We start from the raw sequence: 13150 nt of genomic DNA on the forward strand, positions 1-13150 counted from the left end.
TCTTGAAGCAGTGTGGATTGAAGTACTGTGTTTTCCATTAGCTAGCATTTATTGTACAGTATTTAAGCGGCTTACATAAATTATTAGTTGCTGAAATTCCCAAGAATACAAAATTTAATGCTTGCAAATAGCTTTGATAACATTAAAATATATCTTCTGGCCATTATTTTTCTCTTACTACAATCTAACATACCATTTTACTTCTTTTTGTGTTTCTGTCTCCTTCACTAGATGAAAGTTTCATGAGGGCAGGAATTTCTGGCAGTTTTGTTCACTGCTCTAGCTGCAGTGTACAGCACGTTGTAGGTGCTCGGTAAATATTTGTTGAGTGATTGAATACCCAGAGTACTTTCAAAGTAGATGTAAAAAAGTTATAATTTAAATGGAGTTGCCTGTTGCCCTTAGTTACATTGTTGGACCATTTCATATTTACCAAGCATTTGCACACATAGCACTATAGGCCCTCTGTGATTAATGGCATTGGTTATGACTTTTATTTTATATGTGTGGGTTTGTTTTTTTTTGTTTTGGGGGTTTTTTTTTTTTCAATTTTTTTAAAAAAATTTGGCTGCACCACACAGCTTGCAGGATCTTAAGTTCCCTGACCAGGTATTGAACGCGGGCCATGGCAGTGAAAGCCCCGAATCCTAACCACTAGTCTACTAGGTAACTCCCTGATTTTTATTTTATAGATGAGGAAACTGATTCTCAAAGTACATAGCTGATTGGCCTGAGAGTACCAAAAAAATTGTAGCACACATGAGAGAGTAGATCTTTCATCTTCTTATTCTTAATTCAAGATTCTTTCTCCCATCCTAGATGGGTTAACTCTGCATTGTTAAAAAGAAAATGTTTCAAAATCACAACACTGTTTCTGTGTTGGCTTTCAATTTGTATCACAGTAATAAAGATAGCTTAACCATTTTTTACATTCTCTGATTTAGGAAATGTTTATATTTTATGTATTATGAGTTTGTCTGTATTTTTATGTGTTGTGTGGGGTTGGACCACAGACCTTTATTTTGATCTGTTAATTGCTAAAGTAAAAAGGGAAAATATAGACTCAGTATTTTCTCAGTTTGTTTAAGGAAATAAGATTAGTATATTTGATCATCTGATAAAATACTATTTTTAAAAAATTCTTAAATCTTTGACTTTTGTTGCTGGTTTAGTAGTACATTCAGCTGTTGCTGTATGCTACAGCTACATAGGTATTTTTCTATTTCAGAGCAATAGTGTGGTTACAAAACCGACGTGAGGCCACTGTGGAAAGAACAAGGACCACAACTAGTGTAAGGCGAGATGATCCTGGAGAGTTTCGTGTTGGTCGTCTCAAGCATGAAAGAGTGAAAGTTCCACGTGGTGAATCACTGATGGAGTGGGCTGAGAATGTCATGCAAATACATGCAGATCGGAAATCAGTTCTTGAGGTACCTCTATATAATTTCTTGTAGTGTGCAGGACTGACAGTTAGAGAACCAGTCTGTGTCTTCCACCACATAAAAAACTGCATTAGATAGAAGTGTAGATGGATTTCTCTGCCCTCTGTGCAAAGGCCTTCTCCTCTGGCAGAGCATCTTTCATAAGAGGATGTCAGCTCACCTCCTCAGGGGTCAGGATCTCGTGGCTTAATGAGCAGCAAAGAATATCTTCACTCATGAAGATATTGAGAGATGTTGTAGCAAATGGCGGTAAGAAATTCAATATATTTACTGCAGAAATGTTATTGTGGGCATTGTTGATTATATCCTATATACATATTATTCCTTATATATGAGAGACAAGGAAAGAAATACCTCTCCTGTCACAGATGTCAGCCACCTGGTTTGTTTATTTTTGGATCACAGACTGATTATGATAAATACAATACACCTCTAGAAAATTTATAAGGCTTATGGTTTTCACTTTAAAATTTCTGTGCCTGGGACTTCCCTGGCGGCCCAGTGGTTAGGACCCCGTGCTTCCACTGCAGGGAGCACAGGTTCAATCCCTGTCCGGGGAACTAAGATCCGCATGCCGCCAGTTCACCCCCACCCCACCCCCCAAAAAAAGAATTTTCTGTGCCTTCATCTTATTCTTCTTACCCATATAGTCCTCTAACACAGATAATTCTCAATTATTATTATTATTATTTTTTAACATGCACTGTGTGTTTTTGTAAGCTGCCTCAAATAATTTTTGGAATATATGGAGTATGGATAAAAAACCTTTAAAGCGATTGCCTAAAGTCAGAAATAAGTGGAAGAGTTTAGGTTTTGGTGTCACATAGACACACGTGCGGATGCACACACACATAAATCTGTATACCATCATTTCCTCAAGCAAATGATATATAACCTCTTTATCTGAAATTTGGTTTCCTTTGGTATGAAAAGGACATGATAATTTATTTTGTAGGTTTGTTGCGAGAAGTAAGTTGATGTATGGACGATGCTCACCACAGTGTCTAAATATGGAATAGCGTACAACAAATCAAATTTCTCTTTAGAAAAACTGGAATAAACACTTCTGTGTGGCTTATATTATACTGCTACTATAAAAAAAAGTATATTACAGTAGGACTGGATTTTGGCAAGAATGGGATCATTAAAAATTTTTTTAAGCTTACTTTCCCCCATAATTTATTTGTTCATGTTTAGGTTGAATTTTTAGGAGAAGAAGGAACTGGCTTGGGGCCCACATTAGAATTTTATGCTCTGGTGGCAGCAGAATTCCAGAGAACTGATTTGGGAGCTTGGCTTTGTGATGATAACTTTCCAGATGATGAATCTCGTCATGTAAGATATACTTCCCATTTTGTGATTTGATTTGCGATTCTGCTTTTAGAAAGTTAAAAATCAGTTATGCTTCCAGAATGTAAGCCAGGTTTTCTGACTCTACTTTTATTATTGAATAATCCTGATACTATTAAAATGCTTTTAAAGGGTAAAATTTAGTCTATAAAACCTATTTAATAAAATGTGTTTATAGATACTTTTAGATAGCTGAATTAAGATGTTTAATGTTTATGGATCTTTTCATTTTTTTTTGCATTTCTCCCTCTAAAAAATTAGGTCGATCTTGGAGGTGGATTGAAACCTCCTGGATACTATGTTCAGAGATCATGTGGACTGTTTACAGCTCCATTTCCACAAGATAGTGATGAGCTTGAAAGGATCACAAAACTCTTTCATTTCCTTGGAATTTTCTTGGCCAAATGCATTCAAGACAATAGACTTGTGGATTTACCTATTTCTAAACCTTTCTTTAAACTTATGTGTATGGGTGACATTAAAAGCAATATGAGTAAACTGATTTATGAGTCACGAGGTGATAGAGACTTACACTGTACTGAAAGTCAGTCTGAAGCCTCTACAGAAGAAGGTCATGATTCACTCTCAGTAGGAAGCTTTGAAGAGGATTCAAAATCAGAATTTATTCTAGATCCCCCCAAACCAAAACCCCCAGCTTGGTTTAATGGAATTTTAACTTGGGAAGACTTTGAACTAGTAAACCCACACAGAGCCAGATTTTTAAAAGAAATTAAAGACCTTGCTATCAAGAGGCGCCAGATTTTAAGCAACAAAGGTCTTTCTGAAGATGAGAAGAACACAAAATTACAAGAACTAGTGCTGAAGAATCCATCAGGTTCTGGGCCTCCACTTAGCATAGAGGATTTAGGGTAAGCTTTATGTGTGTATATATAGATATATATACTCTTCAACCTAATGGATGAATAAATTCTAAAGCTTTTGTTCCTTTGTCTTCACTGATTTGCAATATATGAATATACAGTCTGTTAACAATAATAAGATGCTACAGGAAATATCGATTTTTGATTTGATCCTTTGATTTGTTAATTTTATAAAGAGAGCACTCAGAATACCAGAATATAGTTTATTAATCATCAGACATCTGAAAGATTATCTGATTTATCAAATGTGATAACTATATATATCTTGTGTAAACAGTCCAAAGCCAATAATATTTTGACAAATTCATTAGCTAATTGATATATATAGCCTACTTGAAAAACCTCAGAATAGTTTGCTTTGTATGTAAGCCTTATCCCCAGTGGCTGCATTAACTAACTCAGATGCTGTAGATCTTTTGATAAAATTCTATTAATTTATATACATGTAATTATTATACCCTTGGTATGTTAAACTGTGATTTTTGGATTGACTACGAGGCTTTGCTGTCATTTTTTTCCTTCCTTCCTTCCTTCTTTCTTTGATGATAACATTGAGAAGTTGTGTTTGATAAGTTGTTCATATGTTCAAGGTTTGACTTGAGGCGGGGGTAAAAACAGAGCATGAACAACTTTAGTAAAAAAAAAAGTTTCTTTTGCAAAAATAACTTGTAAACATGTTGCTACCATAATTCATTACAAAAATCCATAGTTGATTAATTTTGTGCCTAAGGAGGAAGTAAAACATGAAAGGTGATGTTTCATGAAATGCCTGCAAAGCCAGGTTTGGTAAACAGTTGGCCAGATAGTTTTTGGGCACACGGTTTTGCATTTTAAAAGGCCCCATACTTAACATCTAAGCTGGTATAGTGATTTTGTTATTGTTGGGGGAGGTGCCCATGGTTTTGGCGGCAGTGTTTTAAAAATTAAACACCAATGGTAGCTGAATGTTAATCTAATCCTTTTCTGTCCTCCCAGTTTAAATTTCCAGTTTTGCCCTTCCTCAAGAATATATGGTTTTACAGCTGTGGATCTGAAGCCAAGTGGTGAAGATGAGGTACAAATTTTGCTTTTGATATATCTGTAAGTCCAGAAAATTCCTCTTAATGAGGCCAGTTGTACTAGGCGCTCCTGAAATATTCCTAGATATTAACAATTACGTTGACAAATTTTCCTTTGCAGATGGTAACAATGGATAATGCAGAAGAATATGTGGATTTGATGTTTGACTTTTGTATGCATATGGGTATTCAGAAACAGATGGAAGCCTTTAGAGGTAATTTTTAAGGCTCTTTAGTTGAATCCCTCTCCTTTTACTTTGAGACAGCTGAAATTAAGGTACTGCTATGCTCAAAAATTGCTAGTAATCTCTAGATTTGCCGTCTAGTTTTTTGTCTTCCCAACAGTTAGGTCCTGCAGAGTACTCAGAACAGGTTGGAACATTTTCAAGCTGTAGCATACCCTCAGCTTGGTCCTCCTGAGTAATGAGGGACCCACTTTTGGCTTCTATTTTTTCATTTGTAAGTGGATATAATATTGTTGCATACTTTCAATATTACACGATCAAGATGAGTTAAACTATGTTAGAACCTAAATTCTTCAAGTAAAGATTGACGCAAAATACATTGGACTGTTTATCACTTACTATTTTTAAAAATAGAAACATAGCCTTGGCTGGCTTGTATGACATAAGAACTGATTGGGAAATTATTAGAATTTGGCTACTGACCATAGTGTCTGAATATTCTCTCCCTGTCTACATTTGTGATAATAAGCAAAAATTTCTGTACTTAAAACCCTAGCACAGTTTTTATTTCAAGCTATTTTCATTTATATTTGCTTTTTCAAATATTAATATTTATCTTCTTTCCATTTAGTTGAATATCTTGATTTGAAATTTGTTATTTTGAAATTATAACTTGGAAACTGAGTTGTGTGTTTTGTTTTTGTTTTTTTGCTGTGTGTGTAATGTAGATGGGTTTAATAAAGTTTTTCCAATGGAGAAATTAAGTTCCTTCAGCCATGAAGAAGTCCAAATGATTCTTTGTGGAAATCAGTCGCCATCCTGGGCAGCAGAGGATATTATTAATTATACTGAACCTAAGTTGGGTTATACACGTGATAGGTATGTGTTGGTTATTTTCTAAGATCAACAAATTGTTTATGTCCCAAAATCAAATGGCGGGTTCTCTAAATGACTCAGTGAATTATATGTATAAAATGAGAAAGGAGTTAAGTCTCACCGTTACCAAGATGTATATTCACTGATAAGGCTGAGTTCACACAAAAAGTCATCTTGGCTGATGTTTAACATTCCTTTTCTCACTGTGTTTTAACTGTTCATCATTTTAAAAATTGCGTCATTTGTAAACCCTTAGGCTTTATTGCTTTTATATTAACCTTTATTTTCAAATAATTTCAATCTTATAGAAAAGTTGAAGAATAGTTAAGAATTCCTATATATCCTTTACCAGAATCACCAGTACTTAACGTTTTGCTGTATTTCTTTTACATTATCTCTTTACACACACACACACACACACACATATATTTTCTGAACCATTTGAGGATATTTTGCATATATCTTGTACCTTTACTCTGTAATACATTAGTGTACATTCCTCAGAATATGGCCATACTCCCACGTAGCCATACTAGTTAGCAAATTTGTGATTCTATACTATTAGCTAATCTATAGTCTACATTCCAGCTTTGTTGATTATTCCAGCGATATCTTTAATAGCACTCACTTCACTCCCATTCTCCCCCGTCAGGAAATTGTATTTAGTTGTGATATGGTTTTAATCAACAGTTCCTTGGATGTTTTTTCTTTCATACCACTGACATTTTTTAAGACTGTAAGCCCTGTATTTTTTTTAAAGTTTTCAAAGTGATGTAAATGAGAAAGTATTATTATTTTAAACTTAAATGACATTGTATATATAGCTTTTTTTTTTAAGTAAGTTTTTATTGAAGCATAACAGAGAAGTACACAAATTGCACATACATCCTGGAGAATTTTCACAAAATGGACACACCTGTATAATTGGTACCCAGAACAAGAAACAACTCTAGAAGTCCCCATCCCCATCTTATTCTTTTCTAGTCATTAAATCACTATTCCCATTGATTAATTTTGCTTGCTTTTTGAACTTTAGTAAACGAAATCATGCAGTATGTATTCTCTAAGTTCTGGTTTCTTTTATTTAATATTATAATTATGAAATTCATCCATGTTGTAGCATATAGTGATACTTTATTTCACTGTAACAAAAATGTATTATTTCAGATCCCTGTTGCTAGTTTAGCCATATTTGGGTGAATTATGCATGTGCATCTTGAGCTTTTCTGATTTGCTGCCTTTGTTGCATATTTGATTCCTATACTCCATCAGTGTTTCAGTCTGTCTGTATCAGTCTTTGAAGGGTATTTTTCAAGTAGTTTGTATCAACTTATTTCATACTTACCCAAGAGTCTCTAGACAGTGTTGTTCTTCCAACATGCGGATATTCGTTTTTAGGGTTATTGCTGGCTTATACAGTAATGGTAGTATTTTTCATTTAAATCAGCTATCAAATCAATATAACTTTATTTTTCTTCTTTTAGCCCAGGTTTCCTTAGGTTTGTGAGGGTTTTATGTGGCATGTCTTCAGATGAGAGGAAGGCATTCCTGCAGTTTACCACTGGTTGTTCAACTCTACCCCCAGGTGGACTGGCTAACTTGCATCCTAGGCTCACAGTTGTACGCAAGGTACAAACTCTAGCTACTGGGGAATCTAAATGGAATTAAGATACTTAAGGGTTGAAAGAAATACATATTTAAAGTCATGGTCTTCTGTTATTTTCACTTCTATTTCTGTAGGTTGATGCTACTGATGCAAGCTACCCATCAGTGAATACATGTGTACATTATCTAAAGTTGCCGGAATACTCTTCGGAGGAGATCATGAGAGAGCGCCTGCTAGCTGCTACAATGGAGAAAGGCTTTCATCTCAACTGAGCTTTGAAGTGCAATGGGAGACATCAGAGACTTAAAATTCTAGTGAAGCCTTTTGTGTTTGTGTGCAGAGAAGTATATGATCCTCCATGCTAATGACACTTGCCTTTTTTCCACCATTAAGGCTTTAAGAACACATGGAATAAGTTCGTTAGCTGCTAATGACAAAACAAATCCTTTAACTATCCAGCCAGCAAGTATATAGCACAGAACACTTTGTGTTGCTACAAGGGCTCATGTGACTGGAATTAGGTGGTCCTACTTGACTGTTCCAAAGAGCAGCTTCTCAGATCTTCAGTGTTCATTGGTAAATTTCTAACAGTGTATTTGTGTAAAGTTTGTCATTTCATACTTCATACACTACAGTTGCCATCACTGATGCCTGTTTTGCTGGCTTTTAAGCTACTTGGTCAAAAATCCTGCTTCCTTAAAACATAGAGAGTTAATGAGCATCTCAAGCTTTTTCTTTTCCTTTTTAATGATGCCTGCACTATCAGAGTATATCTAGTGTTCTCTCTTTTGTTTGGCATATAATCATGCACAGCCTTTTTATTTCTTTGAGGTGGGGAGTATATTTTTATTTCCTAAATGCCATACTATAAAATTCAAATTCTTAAGTGTGTTTGTGCAGTTCAAAAATAAAGATATATTAAGGGGGGGGGAGAAAACACTGGTTTAGGTGCAAGGCACACTTAAAGCAAGTTTTACTTTTGGTTGTATTTTCTTTGTATATTATAAACATTTATTTAACTTGTTGCAGTTTGAAGTAAAAAAATTTCCAAAATGTATTCTCAACAATAATCATTAAAATGTTTGCAGCGTACAAAACTGTGTCATGTGACTGTTTCACTGCAGCCATCAGACCTAAGAGCTTAACTGTATACTTTTCATTTTGAATCATTGAGATATATAGTTTTTTGAAACTACTACATGAAGAAACGTATTTTTCTGTGTAAATACACTTACTGAAACTGGAAAGCTAGGAGAAATATATGTTCACATGCTTGTGATCCAACTCTTGTGTTCTGTGTTTAAAGTATTCTTCAGGTAGAAATAGCCAAGTTATTTGTGTTAATTTTTTAAACACCAAATGTGCTACTTACCATTGTATCTTCAGCGACGTGTAAGTCTAAGATCCAAGAATGATTTTTGAATGTTGTGTTAGTGTGAAAAGAAACCACTGGGATAATGCTATTTCCTGGTTTTGAAAAGGGGCTATATTTCCATTTTCCTGTGACTTATCATATCTATGCATCTAGGTAAAAGAAATGTCACTAGGTCTGATTTAGCCAAATGGCTTTTATAGGCGTGAAAAGCATTTTTTGGAATTGCCCACAATTTACCTGTTTAAAAGGTACGTTCCCTTTCTACATTAGAAGAGATTTCTCCCATTGCAGTCAATCATTTGAGTAGTGTTTCTGTTCTCTGCATGAGAATGTTGTGACTATGTAATCAGAGGCAGCATTTACTTTACCTTATTGTTAGCTTCACAGTTCTCTGCGAGAATAAAAGTTAAAATAAAACATAATAGCAATATTTAAACGTATGACCTATGCTTTAATCCAGAAAACAGTGGTGGTGATTGTCTAATACATGGATGCATGACTAGAACTTTACACTAGCAGTAGAATTAATATCCAGTTTATGTGTATTATTTAAGTCTCTAAAATGTCTGTCAGTAGCCAGCTTTTACCAAGACTATTCTAGCACAGGGGTCAGCAAACTGTGGCCTGCCGTTTGCATTTGTATGGCCCATGAACTAAACATGGTTTTTAAAATTTTTAAGTGGTTGAAAAAAATAAAAAAGAATAATAATATCTTATGTGAAAATTTTATGAAATTCAGATTTGTATCCATAAAGAAAGTTTTATTAGAACACAGCCATGCTGACTTATTTATGTATAATCTATGGCTCGTTTTTGCACTACAGTGGCAGAACTGAGTAGTTACAGCAAAGACCATATGGGCCACGAAGCCTAGAATATTTACTGTCTGGTCCTTTGCAGAAAAGGTTTGCTGAATCCTGGTCTAGCACATTGCTACAGCAGGTAAAGTTGATGAGTCTTATACAGTGAGTAACTCTGAAATGTCAGGAATCTTCCTGTAGAACTAAAAGTCCAAGAACAAGGTAAAGCTGACCAGTCTGAGACATAAATTTCATGAGTCTGAAAACCACTTAACGCTGGTAGTCACAGTTCAGCAATAAACCGGAAGTGAGATGATGACACAGCCTATCACACAACAGAGAGTCACATTAGAGTTCACTTCGTGTATAAGTCAAGTACTGTGAGACATCTACTTGGGTCTTCACATACACTAGCCTCTGGAGTATTTTTTCCAGTGGTATCTACCTAGTATTTTTTTTAATCGTTATTCTCTCAAGGTACTAAAATCTGTGCCAAGATATTATTTGAATGCTATTTTGGTGTGACCCCAAAATTAATTTTATTCACTCCCTAGTTACTTCTGGTGTACCAGTTTCAGCAGTTACCCGAATGTGCTACTGATTAAGTGCCTACCAACTAGGCCAGTGTTTCCCAACTAATTATGTCTCAGAAAGACCTCCAAAGCACTTTGATCTAGACTGGGCTTTCCCCAGACCTTGGCTACTTAATGCATACCATTCACTGTTCTGGCAGGTCAGAAGCCTTTCCTCTGCTTTCCTGAATGAGTCCAAAACAACTAAGGTTTGCTTTTGGAGTCCATTATTCATTGGTTGCCTGGTAGATGCAAACTTTGAAATATGTAAGTGAAGTTTTAGAAACACATAGAGAATTTAAACAAAATCCCTCCTATACACACACACACACACGAGACAGGGAGAGAAATCAAACAGTACTGAATGAATTACTGCCTAGAATGCCCATTTATGTCCTCTTTTGGAGGACAGAGTGTTGTAGGTGAAAGAACTCTTGGAATTCCATAGGATGGCACAACGTCTTCATGTATCAAGACTATATTTCTGTGTCCTCCAATGTACTTGCCCTCCTACCCTAACACGCACATGAACATGCTTTTACTTAAGACAGCTCTGTATCTCCTACTGTTACGAAGTAAAAGCATATATACAGAAAGGTTTGGGAGGATCAGAGCATTGCTCTTCTATAGTGACTTAGCAGTTTTCTTTGCTTCAACACATTCCAGGAGAAGGGGTTGAAGGAATAAAAGGGAGGGGAAGATGGAGTCATTTCATGGCAACCTGAACAGAGATATATTCTCTTGCATTCTGTTTTTAAACTTCGAACTAAATTTCATTTACAAATAAGTTTACTAATAAGACTAACTCTTTACAATATGGCATATAGGATAGCTATAATGGTTGTCTTAGCGATTCATTATTAGGTGGTAACATTCTCTATAGAGTTAATTACATGATGTCTTTGTAATTGCCAAGTACCCATAAAATGGATATCAGGCTTTTAGAAACTGGCAAAGAATATTTGATTCTGCAATTTTCATTAAGTACACACATTTTGACTTTTTAAAGAAAAAGATAGCATTCAGAAAACAGTATTATTCAAAGTGCTCTGCATGTTCAAGTCAATTTTAAAAGTTTATTGGCCAATAGAGAGGTGCCACATTTTCTTCCCACCCCATGATGCTGTTCCTGAATTTATCCCTTTGCAAAGGGAAGCAGAGACCAAAAGAGTTTCCCTCAGTACTCCACAAAATCTAAACAAGTGAGAAAAAAAATGTTTATGTTCAGAAAATAAAACTTGTCTCTCCGTTTAGAGAAAAGTTTTCTTTGTGCATCATGTTTTAAAATACAGTTTTGTTTTCCGTTTAGGAACTGTGGAAAACACCTATTTTAAATGTCTTTGGAAGGACAGCCCATTTTGCAGTGTTTGGTCTTCCAGAATCTTTTGGGCTAGTGATGTTGAGAGGTATTCCATGGTGTCCTCATTTCCTGTAAGTCGTTGTCTGGCAGAGCCTTTCTGTTTTCAGCTGTCTGACATCTTATCGAGAATTAGTAGAGGGGCAAGAATTCTTGCCCGATTCGTTTCCACAATGCAGCCATTTAACACCATCTCATCCAAAATGATGTGTACTTTATCCAAATTAAACATTATCTAGGGTCATATTAAGGAAATTAGTTATAAAAATGTTAACATTCAGTAAATAATAACTTATGACTTTGCCTGGAATTTTTCCAGTGTAAATTAGTCTAAGCATGAAGGTTTTGTGTTTTTTTTTAACAGAATTCCTGAAATTAAAATTGGTATTTATCTTAGAAATTATTACCTTCATGTACACATATAGACCTAATTTCACCTTGGCTAGGCTAACTAACTGGACAATAGACATAGAAATGGAACAGCTATACCTTTTAGCCAGAGGGAGACGGAATCTCTACTAAGAGCTGGAGAACAAAGCAAGTAAATTTTGGTTAAGAGTGTTACCTGACCTCAAGAACAATGTCTTCCCAGACAATAATAACAACAGTAATAGCCATGACTTACTGAATACTCATTGTGTTCCAGGCATTGTGTTGAGTGTTTTACATGTATTATTTCAGTCTTCTCTACGACTCGGTGATGTACATGCTAACATTATCCTCATTTTACACAGGAACAAACAGGCTCAAAGCCATTGCCTACGGTCACATGGCTAGTAGTTGTCAGAGCTGGAATTTAAACCGAAAGTTTGGGCTTAACTGCTCTGCTTCCAGACTTCCCAGGAGAGGCCTGAGGCTGCTGAGTATACATCCTCCCTCCGCCCTCAAACCCTACCCCAAAACAAATGCCTTTACAGTACTGCACCTTGAGCATCTTTTGTGTCAGACAGGCTAAAAGAAAAAAATAACCACGAGGAGAAATGAATGAAGAAAAGGCAATGCTGACTTAATTCCCAAGGAGAGAAAAATCCCGATTTTCGGGAGAGTACCTCTAATAAATGGAGCATTCTAAAAATACTCATTTGAGAATTATGGAGCCACTTTAGATTACTGACGTTCTTATTGGAAAGTTAGTACAGGGCATGGGAGAAGAAGAAAACATTGCTAGACTATGATGTCTAGCTATTTAGAGCCAAGTCCTTCCTCCAGTAGTCCCTTCATTTGAGTACCTAACTTTTCTTTTGTGAAATTGAACTGGAAGAGAGAACTGACCTGTTCTGGAAGACAGAAACTCTTGAGAGTGAAGATGATAATGGTTGAACGTTTCTAAATTCTATGCTTTACTAAAGTTTCCATCACTAAAGAGCACAATCCTGGTCTGTTTAGAAAAAAACAGAACAAAACAAAAAACAGCTGACAGATTGTTTCAAATAGACAAACTGCATTCAACAAGCGAGTGATTAAATGCACTATGGGAGTTCATAATTAGTGAATCTTTGTAAAATGAGCCATTACCACCTGATTTTTCTTCCCAATAATTCCAGACGTTCAAGTCTATTGTATTTGTTTAGTAAAGTACATCTATAGAGAATGAGACAATCCTGTGAATGACTTTTAAGTTTCTCTTAGGCTCTGTGTTAATACCTCA

At 35.5% G+C, this 13150-nt stretch overlaps 2 protein-coding genes across 11 annotated transcripts in view; one reads left to right on the forward strand and one right to left on the reverse strand.

The window, feature by feature from the left end:
- Positions 1 to 9190, forward strand: part of HECTD1 (HECT domain E3 ubiquitin protein ligase 1) — a 90965-nt gene extending 81775 nt beyond the window's left edge. For 4 of the 9 annotated variants that reach the window (XM_082648458.1, XM_082648462.1, XM_082648459.1 and 1 more), the window contains 8 exons: positions 1229 to 1430; positions 2640 to 2777; positions 3054 to 3661; positions 4649 to 4727; positions 4853 to 4946; positions 5645 to 5795; positions 7277 to 7421; positions 7533 to 9190. In XM_082648458.1, coding sequence (XP_082504584.1) covers positions 1229 to 1430; positions 2640 to 2777; positions 3054 to 3661; positions 4649 to 4727; positions 4853 to 4946; positions 5645 to 5795; positions 7277 to 7421; positions 7533 to 7670 — 1555 coding nt within the window. In that variant the 3' untranslated portion in view covers positions 7671 to 9190. The remainder of the gene's footprint in view (positions 1 to 1228; positions 1431 to 2639; positions 2778 to 3053; positions 3662 to 4648; positions 4728 to 4852; positions 4947 to 5644; positions 5796 to 7276; positions 7422 to 7532) is intronic. The other 5 variants (XM_082648460.1, XM_082648464.1, XM_082648461.1 and 2 more) reach the window with 2 other exon arrangements.
- Positions 9191 to 11108: 1918 nt separating this feature from the next.
- The window catches only part of AP4S1 (adaptor related protein complex 4 subunit sigma 1), a 59798-nt gene continuing 57756 nt past the window's right edge, over positions 11109 to 13150 (reverse strand). Inside the window, exon 6 of one of the 2 annotated variants that reach the window (XM_082648473.1) lies at positions 11109 to 11737. In XM_082648473.1, coding sequence (XP_082504599.1) covers positions 11609 to 11737 — 129 coding nt within the window. In that variant the 3' untranslated portion in view covers positions 11109 to 11608. Of the gene's footprint in view, positions 11738 to 12857; positions 12881 to 13150 lie in introns of those variants that run through there. The other variant, XM_082648472.1, reaches the window with a different exon arrangement.

Source organism: Grampus griseus (assembly GCF_964374135.1).
Source record: "Grampus griseus genome assembly, chromosome: 2".
Taxonomy (NCBI): domain Eukaryota; kingdom Metazoa; phylum Chordata; class Mammalia; order Artiodactyla; family Delphinidae; genus Grampus; species Grampus griseus.